The sequence below is a fragment of the Macaca thibetana genome, chromosome 7 (assembly GCF_024542745.1).
Source record: "Macaca thibetana thibetana isolate TM-01 chromosome 7, ASM2454274v1, whole genome shotgun sequence".
Classification (NCBI taxonomy): domain Eukaryota; kingdom Metazoa; phylum Chordata; class Mammalia; order Primates; family Cercopithecidae; genus Macaca; species Macaca thibetana.
Window position 1 is genome coordinate 163,069,946 of NC_065584.1, and position 24,616 is coordinate 163,094,561.

Genomic DNA, 24,616 nt, shown 5'->3' on the forward strand with positions numbered 1-24,616 from the left:
TGAGAGTACACTGTGATAAGTTAAAGATGCACATTGTAAAATCAGAGCAAACACTGATATAGTAATAAAGGATAACTAATAAGCCAGTGGAGATCAAATGGAATACCAAAGCAAAACAAGATAAAAAATGCAAAAAAGTCAGGAAAGAAAAGAAAAGGGACAAAGAATAGATGGGACAAATAAAAAAATAGCCAAATGGTGGATTTATACATAATTTTGTCAGATTGGATAAAAGGCAAGACTCAACTATGTGCTGTCTATGAGAAACTCACTTTAAATATAAAGACACAGATAGGTTAAAATTAAAAGAATACAAAAATATATACATGCAAACATTAATTATCAGAAACCTGGAGTGCCTACATTAATTTGAGGCACAGTAGTTTTGGAACAAGAATTATTACCAGGGATAAGGAGGGACATTTCTTAATGATAAAGGGTTAATTTATCAAGAAAACATAATAATCTAAACATGTATATGCCTAATAACAGAGCTCCAAAATACATAAAGCAAAACCTAATAGAACTGGAAGGAAAAATAGATAAGTCTACAATAATAATTGGAGATTTCCACATTCCCTTTCTTAGTATTTGATAGAGCAAGAAGACAGAAAATCAACAGAGACACGGAAGACAAAATTAAAACACTATCAACCAACTTGATTTAATTAACATTTGTAGAACCTTCTAGCCAACAACTGCAGAGTACACATTCTTTCAAATATGCATGGAACATTCACCAAAATTGATCATTATTCTATCACACCTACTCTGTACAAACAGAGTGTCTCAAGTACCAAAGAGCCCCAGGTAATGAGGGAAAGTACTTTCTTTGGAGAATTCCAGCCAATGAATTAGAAAATCAATATTTTGCTACCCCTAATAAAATAATTAATTCAGGCAAACATCATCAAGGGATGCTAAAACCATTAGGAGAAAGGTTGATGGGGAATTTCACAGTGGAAGAAGAGAAGGTGGTCATGACCTGAAGCCCAACATCACTGAAAGTGGTACTGCCTATCATCATGTGCCTCTTGAGCATAGGTGCTCTATGAAGGACATGGTACCACCTATGGGGTGTTCTTGCCAAAAAAGTCCAATCTGAAATGCATCAAGCCTTTAGATCTAACAGGAAATACAGAAGTTAGAGGGACAAGTTAATTGATAGCAAAAGCAAGCAGTCAGACAACCACAGAACATGAGACCCTGTACAAGATGACTTGCCTAGTTACTGCAGGGTCTATGGCAGAAGTTCTCACACCTGAATGTGCGTCAGAATCGCCAGAGGGCTTGTTAAATGTGAATGCTGGGCACAACCACACTAAGTTTATGATTCAGTAAGACTGGGGTGAAGCCTGAGAATTTGCATTTCTAAGTTCCCAGATGATGCTAATTTGGGGACCACACTGGTCAAGGGTAGAGCTTTGTTCTAAATTAGAAGACACTTAAGAGACACCACCACATGCAACACGTAGGCCTGGTTTAGATCCTGATTCAAATAAACCAATGATGCGATGACATCGTGGGTATAGAGACAGAAAGTAGAATGATGGTTGCCAGGAGGGAATAGGGAGTTGTTTAATGAGTACAACATTTCAGTTTTGTAAGATGACAAGAGTTCTGGAGATGAATGGTGGTGGAGATTGTACAACAATCTGAATGCACTTACCACTGGACACTTAAAAATGGTTAAGATGGTATGTTTTTATGTCATATGTGTCTAATACAACAAAAAATTGGAAAACAGACATCATATGTGTATTAGATGATATGATAGAATTATTTTACTTGTGCTAGGTGTGATAAAGTTACAGAGCTTATTTGAGAAAGAGCTTATTTCATATTTTTTACTGATGCATATTAAAGTATTCAGATAATGAAGTGACATGATATCAGAGATTTTCCTTCACACACTTCAGCAAAAAGGTGAATTGAAGAAGCAAGTGTGATGAAAACACATTGACAATGATTGGATCTGATGATAGATATATGGGGATTCTCTCTACTTTTTTGTTTGAAAACTTTCATAATACAAATTTTATTTTATGCCAGGTGTATTAGTATGTTCTCACACTGCTATAAAGATACTGGCCAAGACTGGGTAATTTACAAAGAAAAGAGGTTTAATTGGCTCACAGTTCTGCATGGCTGGGGAAGCCTCAGAAAACTTACAATCATGGCAGAAGGGGAAGTGAGCATGTCTTACATGGCGGTAGGAGAAAGAGAGCGAGTGTGTATTAGTGCAGGAAAAACTACCATTTATAAAGTCATCAGATCTCATGAGAATTCACTCACTATCATGAGACCAGTACGGGGGAACCACCCCCATAATCCAATCACTTCCCACCAGGTCACTCCCTAAATATCTGGAGATTACAATTCAAGATGAGATTTGGGTGGAGACACAAAGCCTAACCATATTACCAAGCATGGTGTCTCATGCCTGTAATTCCAGGATTTTGGATTGCTTGAGCCAGAAATTTGAGACCAGCCTGGGCAACATAGTGAGACCCTGTCTCTCTAAAGAAAAAGTACAAAAGTTAGCCAGGAATGGTGCTGCAGGCACCTGTTGTCCCAGCTACTCAGGAGGCTGAGGTGGGAGGATTGCTTGAGTCCAGGAGGTCGAGGCTGCAGTGAGCCATGATCATGCTACTGCACTCCAGCCTTGGTGACAAAGTGAGACTTTGTCTCAAACATTTAAAAAACCAAGCTTTCTTTTAAATATTGACCTGGGGTGGTCATTTCCTAACTCTGGACCTCAGTTTCTTCAACTGCAAAATGGGGATGGGAGATGGTATTTGGATTAGACCAACAACTTACACAGGGGGTTGGCCTCCCTGAGGGGCCTGGCAAAACCTGCTGGGTGGGGAGGCTTTTTAATGTCTTCCACCCTTCCTACCCCGGATTCTGATAAGAGAGGGAATGGTGGGGCCAGTGTGACTCCCTCAGGTGAGGCTGAGAAGGGATGACTACTGGGTACAAGTGGTACAGGTAGCTCAGGCATCTCCCAGCCCGGCCCTCAAGCAAATCTTAAGCCTGTCCTGGGAGAGGCTGGATCAGTGCTTCGGTGGGGCTGTGAGGAGTGGAGCTCAGGAACTAGTCCAATGACCCCTTTGCCTCCACGTCACGGGGGTCTATGAAGCCGCCAAACCTGAAGAAATTGAGTCACAGCAAGGCCAAGGTGCCTGGAAGGGCCAGCGACAGAGCATCCCTGCCAGGAGCCAAAGGAGAAGGCGCTTCTCATTCTCTGAGCAATTCATCTTAGGTGGCATAATCCAAACCAATCTCAAGTATTGATTCAAGTCAGACAGGATGGAGATGTTCAGAATGCGAGATCCTGAAAACACAAGGTCAAAAGGAGCTGAGACAGAAAAGGATCCCCCACGGAGGCAAGACAAGCCCCTCATTCATGAAGTGGGCCCATTTGATACATCCTTCTGAGTAAAACACAAGTAGGCCCAAGTGCCCATTTAAAAAAGAGGTTTCAAAATAATCCTAAAATGGGATAAAACTGGGTACACTCTCATGGATTGGAGCAAACCCTTGGAGGGGTCTGGAACCCGAAGGCAGAACTGGCCAGGTGCAAAATGCAAATGTGGGACCCCTTGTTCAAACCTTATTAAGAGTTTCAAGGCTGGGTGAGGTGGTTCATGCCTGTAAGCCCAGCACTTTGGGAGGCTAAGACAGGATTGCTTGAAGCCAGGTGTTTGAGACCAGCCTGGGCAACAGAGCAAGACCTCATCTCTACACAAAATTAGCCAGGTGTAGAGCCCCATGCCTGTAGTTCCAGCTACTTGGGAGGCTGAGGTGAGAGGATCACTTGAGCCCAGGATATCAAGGCTGCAGTGAGCTATGATTGAGCTACTTCACTTTAGCCTGGGTGAAACAGTGAGACTCTGCCAGAAAGAAAAGAAAAGAAAAAAGAAAAAGAAAAGAAAAGAAGAGAAAAGAGAGGAAAGGAGAGGAGAGGAGAGGAGAAGAGAAGAGAAGGAAGGAAAAGAAAGAGAATTTCGTAAACTCGGACTTTGTGTGAGGTGAAGCATGGGCCACACCCCTTTGAAGCCAGCCCTGCTGCCATAGGCTGAGGGTTGAAACCCTAAGGTTGCTGACATTCCCAGCCCAGACATTAATGGGAGTGGGGGCCTCCCTCAGCCTTGTCTCACAGTGCCTCTGGCCTCCAAGGGTTGTAAGGAGCTGGCCACAGCTATATATTTCCTTCTTGTCCTCGCTGGAAGAGGAGGGGCTCGCTCTGCCTCAGTTGCTGATTTAGGGTATTCAGAGCAGGCTCTGGCACTTTATAAGCTCTCCATAAATGATGCTTTGTGGAGAGATGTGGTCCCCTTGATTTCTCTCACAAATGGTTCTTATGGCGTCCTCTTAAGAAGCTGCAGCACAGAGTCACTCAACTGCCACCTGCCAGGGATGGAAGCCATACTTCACTGCTCTGGCCCTTGGTTTCCTTGCCTGTAAAATGAGTGAGAAGACCCATCTCTCGGGCTGCTGCAATGTCTGCAGGGCACTCAGTGGAGCCAGTGTGCCATGAACAGTTTCTATCCACTGCTACTGTGGGCTGTGGTGCCACCACCTGGGACTCTCCTTTTCCACTCTGGGTCTGTTTCTTCATGTGTGAAATGGACAGAGGGTAGGTGTTGGATGGAATGCCTTTTCCAGTCCCTCCAGGTTCTGAAAACTCCCTAAGTCTTAGACAGAACCCCTTTCTTTCTTGTCTTACAAGTGAAGACTATGACAACATGATGATTTAAAAGCACTTATATGGTGCTGCCATGGCTTGAATTGTGTCCCCATCCCCACAAAGAGATATCCCAAAGTCCTCACCCCTGGTACCTCTAAGTGTGACCTTATTTGGAGACAGGGTCTTTATGGAGATAATGAAATTAAAACAAAGTCATTAAGGTGGGCTCGAATCCAATATTCCTGGTGTCCTGATAGAAATGGGAAATTGGGACACAGAGACAGATACAGAAGGACGACAACGTGAAGACACTGGGAGAATGCCAGGTGAGGATGAAGGTAGAGGCCTGGGTGATGTGTCTACAAGCCAAGGAGCACAAAGATCGCCAGCCAACCCCAGAAGCCACCCCGTTCCAGTAGCCTTGGCAAATGAACGCAGGCGCCCACCAAGAGCCAGACGCTGGTCTAAGAGTTACCTTTACACCAGCCCTTCCAGTTGACCTCTGCGCCTGTCACCATCCTCCCCTAGGCCACACTGCATTTGAGCTCTGGCAGGTCCAGCCCAAGTGTGTGTGTTCACCTGCTTCTCTACACCACCTCTGGGTTTAAACCCTGCTCAGAGGCCTTTGTTCATCCAGCCAGGGCAGCTCTGAGGTCTTCCTGGGGCTTCATTTTATTTTGCTGTGAGCCAGAAATTCTTGGCCTGGGCTGCCCACAGCCTCAGCTGAGGCTATTTTCAAAGTCACTCTGATTTGGCTATTTTCAAAGTCACAAAGCCCTCCAAGAGGTTCTGCCTCAAGGGTCTGGGCTGCAGCCTGGGTCTCCCCCAAGGATTCTGGCACTGCCCTGCTGTGAACCACTGGCCCCGCTTGCTTTTCTCTTTCAGGCTTCAGGAAACTTCTCCACTAGAAATGAGGGTAGGCATCTGCTCTGGCACCTCTGGGGATCCAGATCCCATAGTCATGGAAGGTTGGAGACCATTTGTCCCACCCTCAGGTACAGATGGAAGCTGTGGCCCAGGTGACATCTCCAGAATCAGAGGCAAGCCAACAAGTCAGTCTCTGGGGCCTCCTTTGGGATGCAGGGAGCCCTTGAACGCCTCAAAGCCTGTTGGGTTCAGCTGAGACACAGAGGTGTCCCCAGACTACCACACCCCAGTATGGTGCATGAGGGGACAGAGCCAGTTAGGGGTGGGCCTTAGATCAGGAGGCATCATCAACACTCCAGAAAAGACCCTGTTGGCTCTAGAGGCACTCTGAGCTCCTGCTCTGCCCTCACTGTCTCTGACTTGGCTCAACCCTCACCCTGTGGCAGCCCTCGCCACCCCCATCACCCCGTTTCTCATCTAGACTCGAGTGCTCAAGATGTCAGAGCCCTAAGCCACTCACCTGCACATAACCCTTCCACTGCCAGAGGACCCCGGCCCCCACAGCTCTTGCTCTCCCTTAGGGGAGATCCTGTCCCAAAGAGAAAGCCTTGGGAGGCCGTGGCTGGACAGGAGTCCTATCCAAGGCTTTATCACCACTTCTGGGGCATGTCCCTTGAGCCTCCATTTCCTTGCCTGTCAAATGGATAAATAGCTGTTGCCCTGCCTTGCTTGCTGTGTGTGAGTTAGAGGGTTGCTGTTGAGGATGAGGACACTCTGGATGGAGGGCAGGAAGGTCCCGTGTGAGTTGAAGTGAAGGCGCATGGAGATACCCAGCCTCTGACCGCATGCCCACTGCCCCTTCCCCAAACCTTCAGGATCTTTTCCAGCTGCTTCTGCGTGTCGACCACGATGACATTGGCGCAGCAGTCATAAGCGATGTACTGGCAGGCCTCGGGGGAGCTGGTGGTGTAGATGCCGGTGACGATGCCACTGTAGGAGACCCAGGAAGATTCACCTTAGGGGAGGTGCAGAGGGGCCACCCCCTTCCCCCACCCCCACATCTGTAGCCCCCAGACCCAGGAGCTCCCATAGCCTGGCAGGAGGGGCTCCCAAGGCACCTCAACACCTCTGCCCCTGCAGAGAGGGCGCCAGATGCAGGTCCACCAGAAGGCCCCAGGGAGGAGGCATGATGGTGGGGAATGGGTGGGGGCTACTAAAAAGAGATAAGGACCCTCCCCTACCCTCTACCCACCACCAACCCACTGGAGACCCCGTCCCTGCCCCCGCCACTCACCCTGCAAATACTGTGCCCACTGCCGAGAAGAACCACTCCGGGGAGTTGAAGCCGAGGATGGCCACACTGTGGGCCCGCTCCAGGCCGAGCTCCAGGCCAAAGGCAGACAGGCCAAGTCAGCCAGGCAGGGACTGGGACCCTCATGCCCCTCTCAGAGCCCCCACCGAGACTGCAGGGGACCCTGCAGGCTCCACCCTCCCAGGGTCCCCTCAGTCCGAGAATCTCCTTGGAGGAGAAGGGGTTGGTCACTGAACAGCCCTCCCTGCCCCTCCCAAGGCCTTCCCAAGGAGTCTGTCCGGTCCCTCAGCCCAGCACACTGGACTTCCAGCCTGCCCTGAATGTGATCACAAATGAAAAGTGAGTATCAAGTGCTTGGCACATGGTAGGGGCTCAGCAAATAAAAGCTCAGTACGCGGCCCAGCGTGGAGTATCAGCTCCACGCACAGTGATGGCTTTTATAGTTATTGTTCCTAAGAGCCTTGCCCAGTGGGCAGTTGGAGAGGAGGCCTGTGAGGCCCAGAGCTGGCAGGCACATCTGGAGAGGGGCAAGGCCTTGCCATGAAGGGCCCCCTTACCTTCAGGAAGCCCTTGGCGGCTCTGCGGGCGAGCAGGTAGTATTGGGAGTAGGAGATGTGCTCCCACTTGTCCTGGCACTTGAAACCCAGAGCGCTGAAGTCCCCGTACTTGTCCAGGGCCTCGTAGAACATCCGATGCACAGTGTAGGGAAGCTGTGGGCAGCTGGGGTCTATGCGTAGGCGCACTCGCCCATCGGCCCGAGTCGTCCACAGTGCCTCCTCTGCGGGGTGGGGGGAGACCACAGCTTGGATCACGCCAGCCTGAGGTTTTCCCCAGGGGACCCTTGTCCTGCCCTGGGCGGAGCTCGCAGCCCTTCTGGTGCTGAAAATGCCTTGGATACTGGGCCTTGAGGCTGGCAGGCAAGGGTAGGCTGGGGTAGGCTGGGGTAGGCTGGGAGACCGCTTAGAGGAGGAGGTCTGACTCAGCCTTGAAGGAAGAGCAAAGTTTAGGGATGCAGCAAAGAAGATGAGAGGAAATAACTGGAGGAAAGACGGAAGTCCTAGACACTCTGTTCCTTCTTTTATCCCAGCTGGAATTTGCCTCCCAAGGTTGGACAGTGGAACTGTCAGATCTCCAGAACTCCAGATCTCCTTCAGGGTGTCTGGCTTTCCCTGCCCTCCTGTGAACCGGCTGGGGACAGACCCAACTAGACAGAAGGTCAAAGCACCAAAGAGAACGACCCTCTCGAGAGTCTGGAGGAGCCTGAAAACCATCAGCCCTGCTCTCCAGTCTCCCAGTCTCGGGAAATAACAACAGTCTTTGCTCACTCTCCCTCACAAATGAGGTGTCTCATTTAGTCTTCACAGCATGGGTTTGGAGAGCTCCATTGCACAGATGGGGCAGCTGCAACTCAGAGAGTTTCAGTCATGTACCCAAGATCACACATCGAGAAAGTGCAGGGTCAGGATTTGAATTTAGGTGTACCTGATGCCACAGCTCACACTTAGGACATTGTCGGGGGTACCACCCCGCCTTTAAGAGTCAGAGGCTTACTCCGTGTGTGGTGGGTGGGAACAGAGGTTTACTACTTAGTATGCAAGACTTGGGCAAGCCACTGAACCACTGAATCGGTTTCAGGGGAAAGATGAGGACTCAGTTCTCAGGGTGGACATGAGAATCAAGAGAAAGGGTGTATATGAAGAAGCTTTGACCTATGGCTGGTGCTCCATAAATGCACGTTTTCCTTCTTCCTCTTTTTTTCCAAATTTGCAAACGAAGCTTGAATGGGTGGTCTGGACCTTTTGGTCCCATGAGACCTCCTTTCCTTGGGGCAAAGGTGGTGGTTCCATGATGATGGTGGGAAGGGATGAGGGCTGGCCAGGACACGTGGGCTGCTCTGCCACCTGCTGGCCAGACCCACCTCGCCCATTGTCCTGTCACCGGTCCTTCCCTGAGGCAGACAGATGAACAAGATGAGCTTGTTCTTCCTCTTTGACACTCTTAGGTTGCATGCAGACTCTGAGGTTGGCAGAAAGAGGTAAAGATCTGGGGGCTGGGACAGGAAAGCCCATTCCTCCTCCTGTGGAGCACCAGAAGTGGGGATGACAAGGACATATCCAGACCCAAACGGGATACATGGCAGCCTGCAGGAAATGCAGGCGGGGCAGGGGAGGGTGCCAGAGAGAAGATCTTATGTATGGCAGAGGCCAAGACCTCCTGGGATGAACGCCTCTGCCACTGGCCATGCAGGAGCCCCGAGCCCTCAAGTAGTGGCGTGAGTCAAGGGCTACTGAGCCCTGTCCAATCACTCCTCAGCCCTCTCCAAGCCTTGCCCCATATCCCGGGATGCCAGCATGGTGGATCCTGCTGATCTGCCTCTTCAGAGCCTCTAACTGTTGCATTTTGCTAAAGTCCATGCCCAGACCAGAAAGTCAGGTGCACCTGGGTTCAAAAACCTTAATTTTGCCTCTGTGTGCTGTTTGACCTAACAAACCGTTCTGTCAGCCGCATCTTCATCACCTGCAAATGTGAGGGGTTGGCGAGGACATGGGGACACAGAAGCCCTCATACAGTGCTGGTGGGAATGAGATGGTACAGCCATGTAGGAAAACAGGTTAGCAGTTTCTTAAAGAGTTAAACATAAAACTACAGCGCGATCCAGCAACTGCACTCTTAGGTATCTACCCAAGAGAAATAAAAACACATGTCCCCCACGAAGACTTACATATGGATGTTCTTCACAGCATTGTTTATGAGTCAAAAAATTGAAACAATCCAAATGTCCACTGACTTGTAAGTGAAAAACGAAATGTGGTCAGAGAGTAGCATGCTATTCAGCTCTGAAAAGGACCAAAGTGGCCTGGGGCAGTGGCTCACACCTGTAAACACATGAGGACACCAAGGCGGGTGGATCACTTGAGCCCAGAAGTTCAAGACCAGCCAGGGCAACATAGTGAGACCCCATCTCTTCAAAAAATAAAAATTAGCAGGGCATGGTGGTGTGTGCCTGTATTCCCAGCTACTTGGGAGGCTGAGGTGGGAGGATCGTTTGAGTGTGGGAGGTCAAGGCTGCAGTGAGCCATGATCGCACCACTGCACTCCAGCCTGGGCAACAGAGTGAGACTCTGACTCAAAAAAAAAAAAAAAATCAAATTAAATAATAAATTAAAAATAGATAAAAAAGGAATAAAGTACGGATAGAGGCTACAACATGGATGAAACTCAAAAACATGTTCAATGAAAGAAGCCAGGTACGAAAAAGGAAAGGCAGAAAAGATAGTAGCAGATTAGTGGTTGCCCCAGGCTAGAGGTGGGAGTGGGGAGTGACCATGGAATAAGCACAGGAGATCTTTTTGAGGTGATGGCAATGTCCCAACATTGGATTGTGGGGATGTTTTGCAACTCCGTAAACTTGCTAAAAATAATCAAATTGTGCACTTAAAATGGGTAAATTTCATGGCATATAAGTTATAGCTCAATAAAGCTACTTAAGAAAAACACAGAGGGCCGGGCATGGTGGCTCATGCCTATAATCCTAGCACTTTGGGAGGCCGAAGCGGGCAGATCGCTTGAGGCCAGGAGTTAAAGACCAGCCTGAGAAACATGGTGAAACCCTGTCTCTACTAAAAATACAAAAATTTACTGGTCATGGTGGTGCACACCTGTAATCCCAGCTACTTGGGAAGTTGAGGCATGAGAATTGCTTGAACCTGGGAGGTGGAGGTTGCAGTGAGCTGAGATCACACCGCTGCCCTCCAGCCTGGGTGATAGAGCAAGACTCTGTCAAAAATATATATATAGAGAGAGAATGTTGACCCCCCCACAAAGTGGTGCAAGGGTCCTGTGCAATGGCCCTCAGAGCATGCCCAGGGCCTGGCATCCAGTTGCCGCTCAGTGGTTATTACTTCTCTTTCCTCCCCTGGCGCAGATTCCTCCTAGGCCTGGACCAGAGAAAAGGTGACTTTCACCTCTAGAAGCTCACGCTCCTCTGTATGCACCTGTTCACCCAGGTTGCCAAGAAGAGCAGAGGTGAGTCTTGGGATCTCCTAGCCAAACGTTTTAACTTGAGCATATATAATCTCTCTCTTTTTTCTTTTTTCTTTCTTTCTTTCCTTTTTTTTTTTTTTTTTTGACATGGAGTCTCACTCACTATATTGACCAGCCTGGAGTGCAGTGGTGCTATCTCGGCTCACTGCAACCTCCACCTCCTGGTTTCAAGCAATTCTCCTGTCTCAGCCTCCCGAGTAGCTGGGACTACAGTCATGTACCACCATGCCTGGCTAATTTTTTTGTATTTTTTGGTGGAGACAGGGTTTCACTGTGTTGGCCAGGCTGGTCTCGAACTCCTGGCCTCAAGTGATCAGCCTGCCTTGGCCTCCCAAAGTGCTGGGATGACAGGCGTGAGCCGCCATGCCCAGCCACTATAATCTCTTTTTTTGTTTTTGAGAGAAAGTCTCACTCTGTCGCCCGGGCTAGAATGCAGTGGCACGATCTTGGCTCACTGCAACCTCTGCCTCCTGGGTTCAAGTAACTCTCCCGCCTCAGCCTTCTGAGTAGCTGGGATTACAGGCGCGTGCCACCATGCCTGGCTAATTTTTGTATTTTTAGTAGAGATGGGGTTTTGCCATGTTGGCCAGGCTGGTCTCGAACTCCTGACTTCAGGTCATCTGCCTGCCTCGGTCCCCCAAAGTGCTGGTATTACAGGCATGAACCACCGTGCCTGGCCTATAATCTCTTTTTAATGACAAAAATGTGCATACTTGTTCCAAGAAATACAAAACAATTTAGCAGTCTATGACAGAAAAAGTGATAGGCCCTCTTTCTACAAATACACATGCAAGGACTTAGGTTTTATTTTGTTGTTGCAATTGCTTTTTATGAAAAATAAGGTGGCAGGGGGGGAGGTCATGTTATTAATGTATTAATCACCTGTAGCAAACCCAAAATGCTCCTGGGACCAGGTGGGTAGTGTATCAGCATCATAGTAAATAATGTATTGTAATACATAATAAATGAATGAAGTGCCCCAGGATTTGCAAGTGAAACCAGAGGCAGTCTTCTTTTCCAGGAAGAAATGAGCTCACTCTTACTTTCCTTGAGACACATGGACCTTGGAGTCCACCTTTTGTTTCTCTGCTTTTGATAGAGACATGGAACAGTGCAATATTTTTCTTTTCTTTTCTTTTCTTTTTTTTTTGCCGGGGTCGGCGGGGGACAGGGTCTCACTCTGTCACCCAGGGCTCAAAAGATCCTCCAATCTCAGCCTCCTGAGTAGCTGAGACCATAGGTGTGCAGCACTAAGCCCAGCTAATTTTTTGTATTTTTGGTAGAGACGGAGGGGTTAGCCATGTTGCCCAGGCTGGTATCAAACTCCCGAGTTCAAATGATCCTCCAGCCTTGGCCTCCCAAAGTGCTAGGATTACAGGCATAAGCCACTGTGCCTGACCATATTTTTGCATTATATGAAAAACTACAGGCCAAGTGCAGTGGCTCACGCTTGTAATCATAGCACTTTGGGAGGCCAAGGCAAGGGGAATTTAGCCAGGTGTGTGAAGTATGTAATGTGTATTCTAATTAGATCGATTTAGCCATTCCACAATGTATGCATATTTTAAAACAACATATTGTACACAATAAATGTGTACAATTTTTGTCAATTTAAAAAGTAAAGTTTTTTAAAAAGAAAGAAAAGCTGCAGTGCAAGGGCAATGATAATCGTACCGACTGCAGCCTCAGTATCAAGGAGGCAGCAAGGAGTGGCTGTCATCCAAAGGGGACTGTGGAGGTGGAAGAATTCATACTTCATCCAAATGGGGTGGCCGCTCCTCAACTCTAGGATTTGGTACCCAGTAGGAATGGAGACCAAAAGTTACCAGAAATCTGGGTGTGTTTTAAATAAATTTAATAATTTTAATTTAATTTTTTTGAGACAAAGTCTTGCTCTGTTGCCCAAGCTGGAGTGCAGAGGCGTGATCACAGGTCATTGGAGCTCCCAATTCCTGGGCTCAAATGATCCTGCCACCTTAGCCTCCTAAATAACTGGGACCATAGGTGCATGCCACCATTCCCAGCTAATTTTTTTTTTTTTTTTTTTTTTTAATTTTAGTAGAGACAAGGTCTTGCTATGTTGCCCAGGCTGGTCTTGAACTCCGAGTCTCAAGCAATCTTCCTACCTTGGCCTCCCAAAGTGTTGGGATTATAGGTGTGAGTCACTGCATCCAGTCAAATGTATGTTTTAAATCATATGACTCAAATCAAACCTAGCCATTAGCCAAATCATCCATCTTTAATGTTAGCATGCCTGCCTTATTGTGTGCATGCTGTGTGGCTGTGTCGTACTGCACGGTTGGGCCCTATCATAATTGACTCTGCCACTCTCCACTGAAGGATGCTCAAGTGATATCCAGCCTCCAGCCCTCTTTTTACGTTTAGATTATTAGAAGGAGGTTTACCGGATCAAGGGAAAAGAGTGTTTAAAATCTTGATGGACATTTTGGACAGATTTCTTCACCTAATTTCTCCTCTCTCATCAGCTACATGGTTCTGTCTTTTTCCTGTTTCTTCTTCCATGGAGCCTGTGCTTTTGTGTCAGGTCATCTCACATCCTTCTTGGAAGGGGGGAATGAGGCATGGGAAGGGAAGGAAGGTTCATAGATCTGCAAGGTCAGTCTCCTATTAGCCCAGCTGTTTCCTGACAGGGACAAGAGCCCTGGCCCTGGAGGACCCCTTGTCACTCTTGGGAAGGGTGACAAGGCCTCCTAGCCAGCTGCGTGACCCAGCCCTTTCTCTGCACAAGCTCAGCTGAGCCAGCAGGGCCTGTCTGAGCCCCTAGACCAACTGGAAGAGGAGATCCTGGTGGGAAAGGGGCTGCCCCTGGCCTCACTGAGGCCCCCATCATCTCTTGCTTACTGCTTACTGAGCCCCTGCCATGTGCCATGTCATTCTTTGACCATCACCACTGTCATCTCCCAAAAGAGTTGAGTGGCAGAGCTGGCATCCAAACCCCCACAGTTCCATACCCAAGTCTGCTCTGTTCCCATGGGGGTGCTGCCTCTCATGGTGAACTTCAAGGAAGACCCCGGCACCACATCTCCCATTTCCTCTGGGAAAGGACTATCATGTCTCCCGCCAAGTCCTGTGCCAGACTCAGGCTGGGTGATCTTGGGCAGCCATGACCTCCAGCCACCAGCCTTTTCCCACCTTCCTGAGGCTCCCAGAGTGACCTTGCTAAACCCAGGTCTGACCTGCTCAAAAGCCCCCAACAACTCTCATTGACCACAGGGAGATGTCTATACCATGGCTTCTAAGGCAGGCCCTCCCCAAGGGGCTCGCTTACCTTTCCCAGCCTCAACACACACCTTTCCTTAGAGCCAACCTGAACTGCTCCCAGTTCCCTTTGGTTTCCCGCCTCTGTGTCTTTGCCCGTGCTGTGACTCTGCCTGCAATGCCCTTCCCTCCTCACACGTCCATACTTTACCGCCGTTCAAGGACTATGCGTTGCCTCCTCACTAAAGACTTCCATCCTTGAGCCTAATGGAGGATGGGGTCATGGTCGGGGCTGCTTCTTCCACCACCTTGGAGCTCTGGAAGTCAGGTTCCCTCCTCTCTGAGTCCTGGCTACCAGCAGCAACCTGGCCCCGAGCAGAGGCCAGGGCCCTCTTCTTTGGGAAGAACGAGCTGACCTCTGCCCAACCCTAGTCCCAGGAGGGCTGGAGACCCAGTGACTGTGTCTGGAGGACCCAGGCCTTCATCTCTCCCCCACCTCACCCTTGCCCCCCAGGGTGGCCAATGAGGAGGCAGGACACGTTGTGCTTAAGCACAGAGACAGGCTCACAGAGCAGGTATCTCCTCCGGCGGGACACACCAGCCTGCTTTCCCATCCTGCACCCCTGAGAGACCTAGGTAGGGCCTGCCCTGCTCAGTGTCCTTCTGACCTGGGCCCACTACAGTTCAGTGGCCTCAGCCTTGGGTGCCAGCTGCCAAGCTCACTCCCGCCCTTGAGAGCTGAAAGAAGGGAAGACAGATGCGTCTCCTACCCTGGGTTGCACAATCCTCCCCCATCTTCTCACGTCCATGTGTTCCCACTTGTGGGCTCTGCTCACACTGTGTCCTCTGCCAATATCCCTCTCTATAGAAGAAGGAGAAGTCTCTGGACCATGACTTAGAAGGGCTGGGCCTGGGTTTTAGCTACTGGCAAGGTGTGCCAAATGCAGGACAGAACAGTCAGAAAGGGTTGCCCACAGCTGTTGAGCCTTGGACACTGGCCCTGCGACCCTGACCACATGCATGAGGCTGGAGCTGCAAGCCCTGGCCAGAGGCACGTAAGGTTGCCTGCGGGAGCACTGCTCAGTGGGAGTGCTCCCTGTAGGTGGTGACAGACAATTAGAGCCTCTCTGTTGCAGAGTTTGGAAGTGACTTGCAGAGATCAGGATAGCCAAGCTGAGATAATGGGGTGGTGGAAGTCACAGCATAGTGAGTGCAGTGCACAGAAGCAGGTGGTGGCAGCAAGGCAGGGAGGAGCGGAATTGCAACAATGCTGGTTGTCACCTAAGCAGGGAGCCAGGAAGGTCCATTCTTCCCATTCCCTGCTACCTCTTTCTTTTTTCTTTTATTTTCTTTCCTATTATTATTACTATTTTTTTTTTTTTTTTTTTGAGACAGAGTCTTGCTCTGTCGCCAGGTTGGAGTGCTGCGGCACGATCTTGGTTCACTGCAACCCCTGCCTCCTGGGTTTAAGTGATTCCCCTGCCTCAGCCTCCCGAGTAGCTGGGACTACAGGCGTGCACCACCATGCCCAGCTAATTTTTTGTATTTTAGTAGAGACAGGGTATCACCATGTTGGCCAGGCTGGTCTTGATCTCCTGACCTCGTGATCTGCCCACCTCAGCCTCCCAAAGTGGTGGGATTACAGGCGTGAGCCACCACTCCCGACCTCCTCCTAGCCTCTTTCTAAGCTTCTTTTCTTCCCTGCCTTTCCTCACAATAACCCACATCTCCTGAAGCCATCTGAACTCATCTCCTAACCTCCCTCTCTCCCTGGGTTTCTCCTAAAAGGAAAGAACCTGAAGCAACAAAGATACAATCAGGCAAATAGACAATATCCACTGTCTGGAAGGTGCAGTGCAGTGCAGAACATGAACTGGTACAACTTTCTTGGGGACAACTGGCAATATATATCCAAAGGTTTAAAACAGAAACATCCTTGCACTTAGCAATCATACTTTCCGGAAGTTACTCAAGGGAAGCAATCATAGACATGTACAGCGAGAATGTGGAGATGGATATCTGTACAGCTCCGTATCTATTAGCAAAGCCATTGGAAACAACCCAAATGTCCAACAGGGGACTGGTCTCCTATTCGGTTCATTATGGTAGAGCCATATCATGGATTCCTATGCAGTCATTAAAATAAGGTACTAAAAGAATATTTAATGCCATGTGGAAATGTTCACAGTATAACACTGAGTGAAAAGAGGACCAAAAAATGTGCATACGGAAATGCATAGACCACACTGAGAAGATCTGTGTTAACGTATTGGTATTAAAAGGCTTAGCAAATTGTAGGTATTCAAGGCATCTCTCTCTCCCCTTCGTACCTAGACTCTGAGCTTCTGATGCAAGCACTGACCTTGCAATAAGTGTTTGCTGAAAGAATAAATCACATTAAACATGTGATACTTCTAGCTGCATCAGGAATACAGGCAGAGACCTCAGCCAGGTGGGTCATCTTGGGAAGCTGGGGCAGGGAGTCCCCACACGCAGCATATCAGAGGTAGATGGTCCTTTTACAGATGAGAAAACTGAGTCCCAGGGTGGGCAGGGATGGCCAAGGTCATGGCAGAGTTAGGGGCAGAGTTGGGACTAGGCCTCAGCTGGTTCCGGCAGCTGCCTTATGTCAGTAGCTGGCAGGCTGTTCAGTGAATGGAAGCTTGGGAGTCCAAAATCTACTCTCCCCTGGATGGTGCGGGGGTGGAGAGTGTGCCCCAGTCCCCTGACTCTGCCACATTCTGGGCAGCTCAGAACCAAGCATGAGGGAGGGATATGAGTGGGCCCAGGTCTGCTGTGGCACCTCTCAGCCTGCCTCTCTGAAGGTGGTTTCCTGTGGGTAGGAGGGACTTAGGAAATCAGGATGATTGCCAGTCCTTAACATAGTCCTCATCTCCCCTTTGTGCCCCATCAACAGGGGTGCAACTATCAGCTCTGTCCCAAACTAAGATCACTGCTGCACTATCAGCCAAGAATGAGGCCAGGACACAATCAAGGTCTCTGTTGCCCAGCAAGGCATCCAGATCCCAGCAGCAGCTGACTCCAAAAGGCAACCAATGACTAGATCCAGAGCACAGTGGAGACCCCAGAAAGCTCACAGCCTGCTGCCAAGGCAGCACCACCAGCACACTGCCCGCCCACCAAGTGCCAAGTCAGCTGAGAGCCGGGGGTGGGCTTTCCCAGGCAAGGCTGGTACTCTCTGCCACCTCCCTCTCCCTCTCCCCCTTCCTCCCTCTGCCACTTGTCTTGGCCTGACCCTGGCTTGTATCTTATCCATCCACCCTTTATGCTGGGGGCCACTGGGCAGGCAGGGAGCTGTGTTCTCTGGGGTTCTGGAATAAAGGCGTCTAAAGAGCAAAGGCAGTCACTCAATTAGCCGGGAAGGAGAACAACGCAACAGGAGAGAGCAGGAGGCTGGGGCTGTTTTCTGTGGTCTGTGGGAAAGGCTGCAGGAAAGTAGCTTATTGTGCAGATGGAGGAATAACTGGTCCTGAGGAAGAGGTGGATCTCAGACCTAGAACAGATCTCTCTCCGAGAATGGTCCTGCAGGGCACCGACCCCAAAGGCCTTCCTCCAAAGGCCAGGCAGAGACCAGCCCCAGGAGGGGCCCTCTCTCCAACACGGGACCCTGAGCTGAGGGCCAGCCCAGTGCAAGACACTCTTGGGGATACAGAAGAGGAAGAGGCCACACTGGCCCCAGGACATGCAGAGAGATGAGGACAAGACCTATCACAGAAGGGTCTGTCAGCTGTTCGGTAGTTCCTCTGTGCCCGAGGGGAGAGGGTCCCTGCAGCTGCCACTCCCAGCCTTCTCGACGGGGACTCAAGAGCTCTGAGTTCTGGCCACCACAGCAGAGTAACCCTGGGCAGACCCCTGGTCTCCCTGGGCCTCAGTTTCCCCATCTGAATTACAATTGGGGTGGACAAGATATTCTCTATACGCTCCTCCATGGTCATTATTTTAGCTTTTTAATCCTGCCTCTAGGATTCCACTTGTCCAGGCCTGGACCACCAGGGTAAGGGACCCAAGATGGGCTTTACCTGCCCCTGTAAAGGTGAGCACGCTCAGGAGACGTGCAGGAGACCTCAGGCTGGGTTTCCATCCACTGGAGAGAAGCCAGGTCTGAGCAAGAAGTCGGGCATCCCAGCCAGAAGCCCTGGGCTGACCTGCCCCAGACCTGTTCCACATGGCAGGGTCCCAGGAGGGGACACCCAGGCAGTGTCTGAGGCTGTCCAGGTAGGGGCTGGGTGGGTGCCTTGACCCCTGCGGAAAATGTTTCTCTAACGACCCCCAGAGATTCCACTCGTTTCGGCTGGCAGGGCCAGGATTACCTGTTTCCATATCACGGAGAAGGAATCACCGGCATTCATTTCCTCTGAGCCTTGGAAAGCTTTCCTGCTGGCCCCCACTCCCACCCCCATCAGAGGCTGCCGGGACAGGTAGGTCCTCTGCCTTCCACTATCCCAATGGCCTCCTCCTGCTACCCGGCCTCAAACTGTGAGCTTCTTGAGGACAAGGGTTGTATCGGGCTTCTTTCCGGCTCCCTAGCTCATAGCTCCAGCCTGAAACACCACCCCTTGCGACGTTTGAGAAGGGTGGGAGTGACAAACCGAGGGAGGCCCAGCAAATCCCTTGACCCACAAAGGGCTTCACTGGACTGGAGACAAGTGGGGCTGAGCACCTAGCTTCCCAATCTCAAAATCTCCTTAGTGCATGTGGGAGTTTCCTAGGGAGAAAGCGGGTGGGGAGCCAGCCCTGGCCAGCACCTCCAGTAGTTTCATCCCCAGCAACTGCTCACCCCGGGTGCCCTTCCCTTTCTTTGGTCTTGATGCTGCCCTTCTCCAGCTGGGCTTCATGCTTAATATAGAGAGGCCTAGCAAGTAAAAAGTAATGTGTCTCCAGGGCCCAGCACAAGGCTGCCTTTGTGTGAAGGTCAGATTCCAGTGTCTCTGTGGCCGGACTTTGTGCAGCTGCTCCCTGTGAGTACAGCCATCAGGGCAGCTCAGAGCTCAGCCTGGGGACCAGAGCTCAGGACTTCAAACTTTTTGGGAGCTCAAAGAGATCTGGGAGCCTCCGAGGGCTCCAGAGTGAACCCTGATTCCTGTGTACAAGACTCCAAGAGCTCCCCAGAGGGGCTGCCAGGGGCTGCAGTTAGATGGAAGGGAGGCAGGGGCTGGCCAGACCTGGGAGGGCCAGACCTGGAAGACCAGACTGTGTGATGCCATCTAGGTCCCAAAGAGGCAGTGTGGCCAGTTAAGAGTTCCGCCTCTTACCGGTTGTGTGACTCTGAGAAAATCACTAACCCTCTCTGAGCTCCATTTCCTCTACCAAATGGGAATGATACATATGCTTTCCCTGCTGCTGATATGAAGATAAAATGAAAGAATACAAGAAAGTCTCTTAGCACAGGACTTGGATCTTCTTATTCAGGGCACAACTGTGTGGGGAAGGAGGACTTTCAGCTCTCCTAATCCCACGAATCCCTCCTCCCCAACAGTCTTTGATAGGGATAGCTGCCTTTTCTCAATCTTATCAAAAGTGCTTTGTCAAAGGGCAGCTTCAAGACCCCTCCCAATCTGTGCCCAAGACCCCTCCCAATCTGTGCCCAATCCCCCTTCTTGCACAGAGACTAGCGCCCAGGGCTCCCAAGCTTCTGGGGAGTCAATGAGAAAGAGTCCAAGCTCCGCTCCAGGCCTGGCACGCGGTGGACACTCCATCCATGAGAAACTGGAACTCATCCACACTCTAGCGCAAAGGCTCCTCCTCCACCCCCAAGGACACCAGGGCTGCAGGAGAGGGTGCTGGGCAGAGCATGGCCCCCGAGCCAGGTCTGTGGGAGCCCATGATGCCTGCTCAGCACTGCCCTGGGAAGCACCTGGGATCCCTCGGTGGCCTCCGCTCTGGGTGCCTGCTGACAACCATGGTTCCTTCTTAGCCCCTCCCAAACCGCCCCTTTCTCCTTGTCACCAGCCCTGGAAGCTGAACTCCCAAAGGCAGAGCACTCAGTCCAGACCTCTAGGCCTAGAGGGAGCTTGCGGTTCTGAGGACAGCTGGAGGTCCTTCTAATGCAGGAGGCCCACTTTGGCCCCACAGCTCCCAGAGAGCAGCCCTCCTTCCTCAGCCTGTCCCTGCCCTTTACAGAGGACCTGTCTGCCCTCAGACTGGGGGTTCTTTGAGGGCAGGAAAGAAGATTGTCCATCTCAGTCTCCCTCACAGCCTAGCACACGGGATGGAGCATCCTGGGGCATGTCTACCTTGGCCGTCCCTGTCAGCTTCCCAAATTCCTGATACACTAGATCGTGATGGCCTTGTCGCCTCCCCTGCAGTTGCCCACCCAGGCCCTGCCTCGCCATTAAACTCAGGGCCTTCTCCCTGCCCCCCATCTGGCTTCTGGCTGCTCAGATGCCTCTACTCCAGCCCTGTCTGAAGGCACCCTCTCTGGGACTCCCTCCCTGCTTGTTTAAAACCTGCCCATGCTGCGTGTCTGCTGCTGCAAGGCTGTCAGACGATAGCCATTCAGATGAAGGCATTGAGGCCCACAGGGCTGGGGATTATGTGTTTCTCCCTGGGGATGCCAGATGCTTTTCTGGGGCTCCAAGGGACACGGAGCCTCCCCCACGCTGGCTCTCTTCCTGCCCCTTGAATTGCAGGAATGCCAGTGCCATCACTCATGCTCAGGACTTGCTGAGCTCCAGGGTTTTTCTGTGGCCCAGGCCCCTGGTGCCAACACCTGCTCTTTGAGCACCCCAGAGAAGGGATTATAAAGTCTGGGGTGTCTGAGCCTAAGCGAGCTGGTGGGACCTGCTCCACGTGGCTCAGCAAGTCAGCGAGATGCCTTGGAATCCTGGGAGGATGAGCGTGGGAGGCTCCCTGGACCCAGCTGGCCCTGTTCCTGGCCTCTCCCCGGTGTCTTTCAAACCATTCTCAGAAACCAGTTGATCCTCTTCTTGGCCCAGTCCCTTCTCCTTTATCTCTGAGGCGAGGGTGGGGGGCATGAGAGGAAACACCCACCCCCACAGTTCAGGCCAGATCCCTGCCAAAGCCACCCAAGACACTCGGCCTGGGAGAGGGGCAGCTGACCCGGCGGCACTGACCCTCTGTGCTGGGTACCTATTGTTTTCTTTTTGTTTTTAAATTTCTGTTGTTGTCACAATGTTGTTGTGCAGCCAATAAAAGTGCACAAAAGCTGTATTATTGTTATCATTTTGATGACTCTTCAGAGTCAGAGTAAATAACTCTGCCTTCCTTAAAGCACAATTATTTGATGGTGAAGATCAAGAAAATAATATGTAATGTTTCAAGCCTGCCCCTTGCCCCAGTTAACCAGGCCAAAAATCCCAAGGCATTGCTTATCTGGGCTTTCTCCTGTCCCTCAGCAACCCTGTGCTAGAGATCCAAGTTCCCAAGGCCTGGCCCCAGATGATGTCCTACCCGTCTCTATCTCTGGCCTCTCTTCTTCCCAACTTTCTTGAAGAAGAAATCTCCCCACTCCCCACCCCCATTCCTTTCCATCACGCCTGGCTCTGATGGTGGCCATGAAGGAAGGGGCTTGGTGGAGTCCCTGGGAGCGTGGAGACCAGCAAGATCCCCAGCTGCCCCTTCCCACGGTTCTGTGTGGTGGTCCCCCACACCACCCACCCCTCCAACATACCCAGCACAGTGCAGTTTCCCGCCCTGCCCCGCCCGGCAACCCCCAGCTGGCTTACCTGGAGCATCCCACTGGGCATTATTCACCTTCTCTGGCACTGAGAGCTTGAGAGCATGGTTCAGGGACTCTTTGGAGAGTGGCTGCCTGTCAGTCAGTGAGCTGGGGTGGTGAGGGGACCAGGAAAAACATTCATTAGAACGTGGGGGACTGGCCTGGGCTCAGGGACTCTGGCCTGGCACACATCTCAGCACACCCAGGGGGACACTGGCACCTCTGTCTCCCACAAATGCTGGGGCCATCCACAGAGGAGACCCCAGTGGGTCAGGGGACAAGACCCCAGTGGTTGTAGGGGCTAACCCTGCCCCCACCCAGCTTCCCTGTAGGCTCTGAGGGTTCGGGAGAAAGGGAATTCAAGGCCTTCTGTGCTCTACTTCCTGGTGTGACCCTGGGCAAGTTTATGCCTCTCTCAGGGTCTCAGCGCCCCCAGCTGGTTGAGGAAGGGGCTGAGGTCTGCGCTGGAGGATTCTGAACACCACTCCTGGAGAGGGCAGACTTTTGGGGTGGGGCTGCCCCCACCTGTCACTCCCTGGACCCACCAGTCCCCACCCATGGCCAAAAAATCTGAGTGGGGCTGCAGGTGCTCATAGTGCTCTCAGGGGTCCCTATTCCGGCCCCCAGTGAGGGCCTCCCCTCTTCCATGGAGAAGACAGGAACAGGTCCAGGGAGACCTGAGGCCCAGGGATTTGTACCTTCACCCCTGACCCAGATCCCCTTTGCCTCCCAGGCTCAGTGACCCTGGCTAAAGGGTCTACCCTTCTGGCCAGCCCGAGTTTCATGGGTTTCCGGGCTTTCATTATCATTTCAGCCTGACTGCCCTTCAGCATCATTTTTCCTCAGGGCTCACCTGGGCAGACCTCAACCTCCTACATGGCTGAGCAGATGGATTTCAGTACACACTTCAGGACTGCAGCAAGATTACACAACTCCAGAGACATATTTCACGGTCAACAAATATGTAAACAGAATCCACTGGAGTTGTGCAGCATGCAACCTGTGCAGCTGGTCATGGTGTCCCTGAGGGAAGGACCCTGGCTCCAGGGAGTCCTGTCTGTCTGTCAGTCAGGGTGGGGCCAGCCCCGTACCTGCCCAGTTCCCAGGAAGCTGGGCCAATTACCTGCTTCTCACATTCAGCCTTACTCCTTGTCGGCACTGCAGGTTCCGAACAAAACTAAGTTTGTGAACACACCCAGGCCCACCTGGCAGCAGTCTGTTTAAGAACCTGAGATAGGTTTTAAAGTGAAAGATATCAGAAGGTTAGGAAGGGAGGGCAATAGGGAGAAGGGGGATGATTGGGGAACCGAGGTGGCGCCGCTCTTGGGATATTTGTGAGCAAGGCCTGGGCCACAGGGCTGGAGCAGCCCTTCCATTGCTATGGCGACCCGCTCCAGGGAGGTTGTGGAAAAACTGAAGAGATGGCAACGCGTGCTTCTGGGGCGAGGTCTCCTGTGCCGGGCAGACAGAGGCGCCTGAATGCTGCAGAACTCGTCCTCCTGACTTTGGATCCTTGGTTACAGCTCTCTGGGATAGCCAGATAGAAGCTGCCTCCACTTTGGGCTGCAATGTTACCAAACGGCCCCTGAGCTCTGGGTTCAGGCAAACGAGGGACACGTACACTGCTAGGCTCAGGGGCCCACACTGTGATCATCTGGGGAAGACTGTGAACTTGGTTGATGTCCCTGCCCCATCTCGGCCTGTGTCCTCAGAAGACGGTGGATAGCACCCCAGGTTAGAGTTAGCAGCTCTAATTAGCCTCTGAGATCACCAGCTGGGCAGCCACCTCCACATCAGCCAGGCAGGAGGCTGTCCTTGGCTGTAATGTCCCACCATCTGAACTGCTTCCTCACAAACAAACCTGTTTTTAAATCCTCCTAATCAAAAGGTATGAGCAGCACTTCTCTCCCCACAGAAAATTAGTGTAAACTGGTTCTGGTTTTAAAATAGCTACACAAAGACTAAATGAAAAGACAGCCACCGAAGGAAGTCAAGGGTTAAGCGGACTTATTGTGATTAGAACCTTCTGTTTATAGGGAGGTTGAGGCTGTTGGCAGCACCTTCTTGCTGTGAGTGGGTGCCTTTTCCTGGAGGGCCAGCACCCAGTGCAGTGTCAAATTTCTTGTTGCTCAGACACTGATCTTGTCCAGCAGCCATGGTCAATGAGAGGGTGGACCCTGGCCCTCTGCCCGTATCAGTTTAACAAGAACATCTTGCTTATCCCTGTGGCTGGTCCAAGGCACTGATTCAACTCTCTATGCCCTATGCTTACAGAATTTGGGGCACATGATTAAGAGAATGTCAAAACCTAATTTTCCAAATGAATTAAGCCTGATCTTTTCCTTAATGGGGGCCTTGAGAGGTAGTCCCTTTGAGGAGATGTCATCCACAATAGAATATGCTAAACCTCCAGTAACTTCCTGCTCACTCAGTGTTATAACCAGTAACAGGCTTTCCTGACCTGACCTGCCACACAGAAACAAGTGAAACTGCTCAGGCCATCCGCCTCTCCTCATTGTGACTGCTGTCTCACCCTCGTTGTTGTTGGTAATGGTCGTCTTTCAGTTTTTGTTTTGTATATATGTATTTATTTATATTTTGCAGACAGGGTCTTGCTCTGTTGCCCAGGCTGGAGTGCAGGGGCACAGTCACCACTCACTGCAACCTCAAACTCCTAGGCTCAAGCAGTCCTCTCATCTCAGTTTCCTGAGTAGCTGGGACTACAGGCCCGCACCACCAAACCTGGCTAATTTTTGTATTTTTTGTAGAGACAGGGTCTTGT

The 24,616-nt window shown here is 51.0% G+C and overlaps 2 protein-coding genes across 3 annotated transcripts in view; one reads left to right on the plus strand and one right to left on the minus strand.

Annotated features, from left to right (window-relative positions):
* CRABP1 (cellular retinoic acid binding protein 1) overlaps positions 1 to 24,616 on the plus strand; it is a 658,055-nt gene that overhangs the window by 489,776 nt on the left and 143,663 nt on the right. The gene's annotated exons all lie outside the window — the stretch shown is intronic.
* Positions 1 to 24,616, minus strand: part of ACSBG1 (acyl-CoA synthetase bubblegum family member 1) — a 64,958-nt gene that overhangs the window by 16,377 nt on the left and 23,965 nt on the right. Inside the window, exons 2-5 of the mRNA XM_050799956.1 lie at positions 21,842 to 21,942; positions 7,430 to 7,650; positions 6,855 to 6,943; positions 6,430 to 6,550 (exon numbers count right to left, since the gene is read on the minus strand). Of these exons, the coding sequence (XP_050655913.1) occupies positions 6,430 to 6,550; positions 6,855 to 6,943; positions 7,430 to 7,650; positions 21,842 to 21,942 (532 nt within the window). The remainder of the gene's footprint in view (positions 1 to 6,429; positions 6,551 to 6,854; positions 6,944 to 7,429; positions 7,651 to 21,841; positions 21,943 to 24,616) is intronic.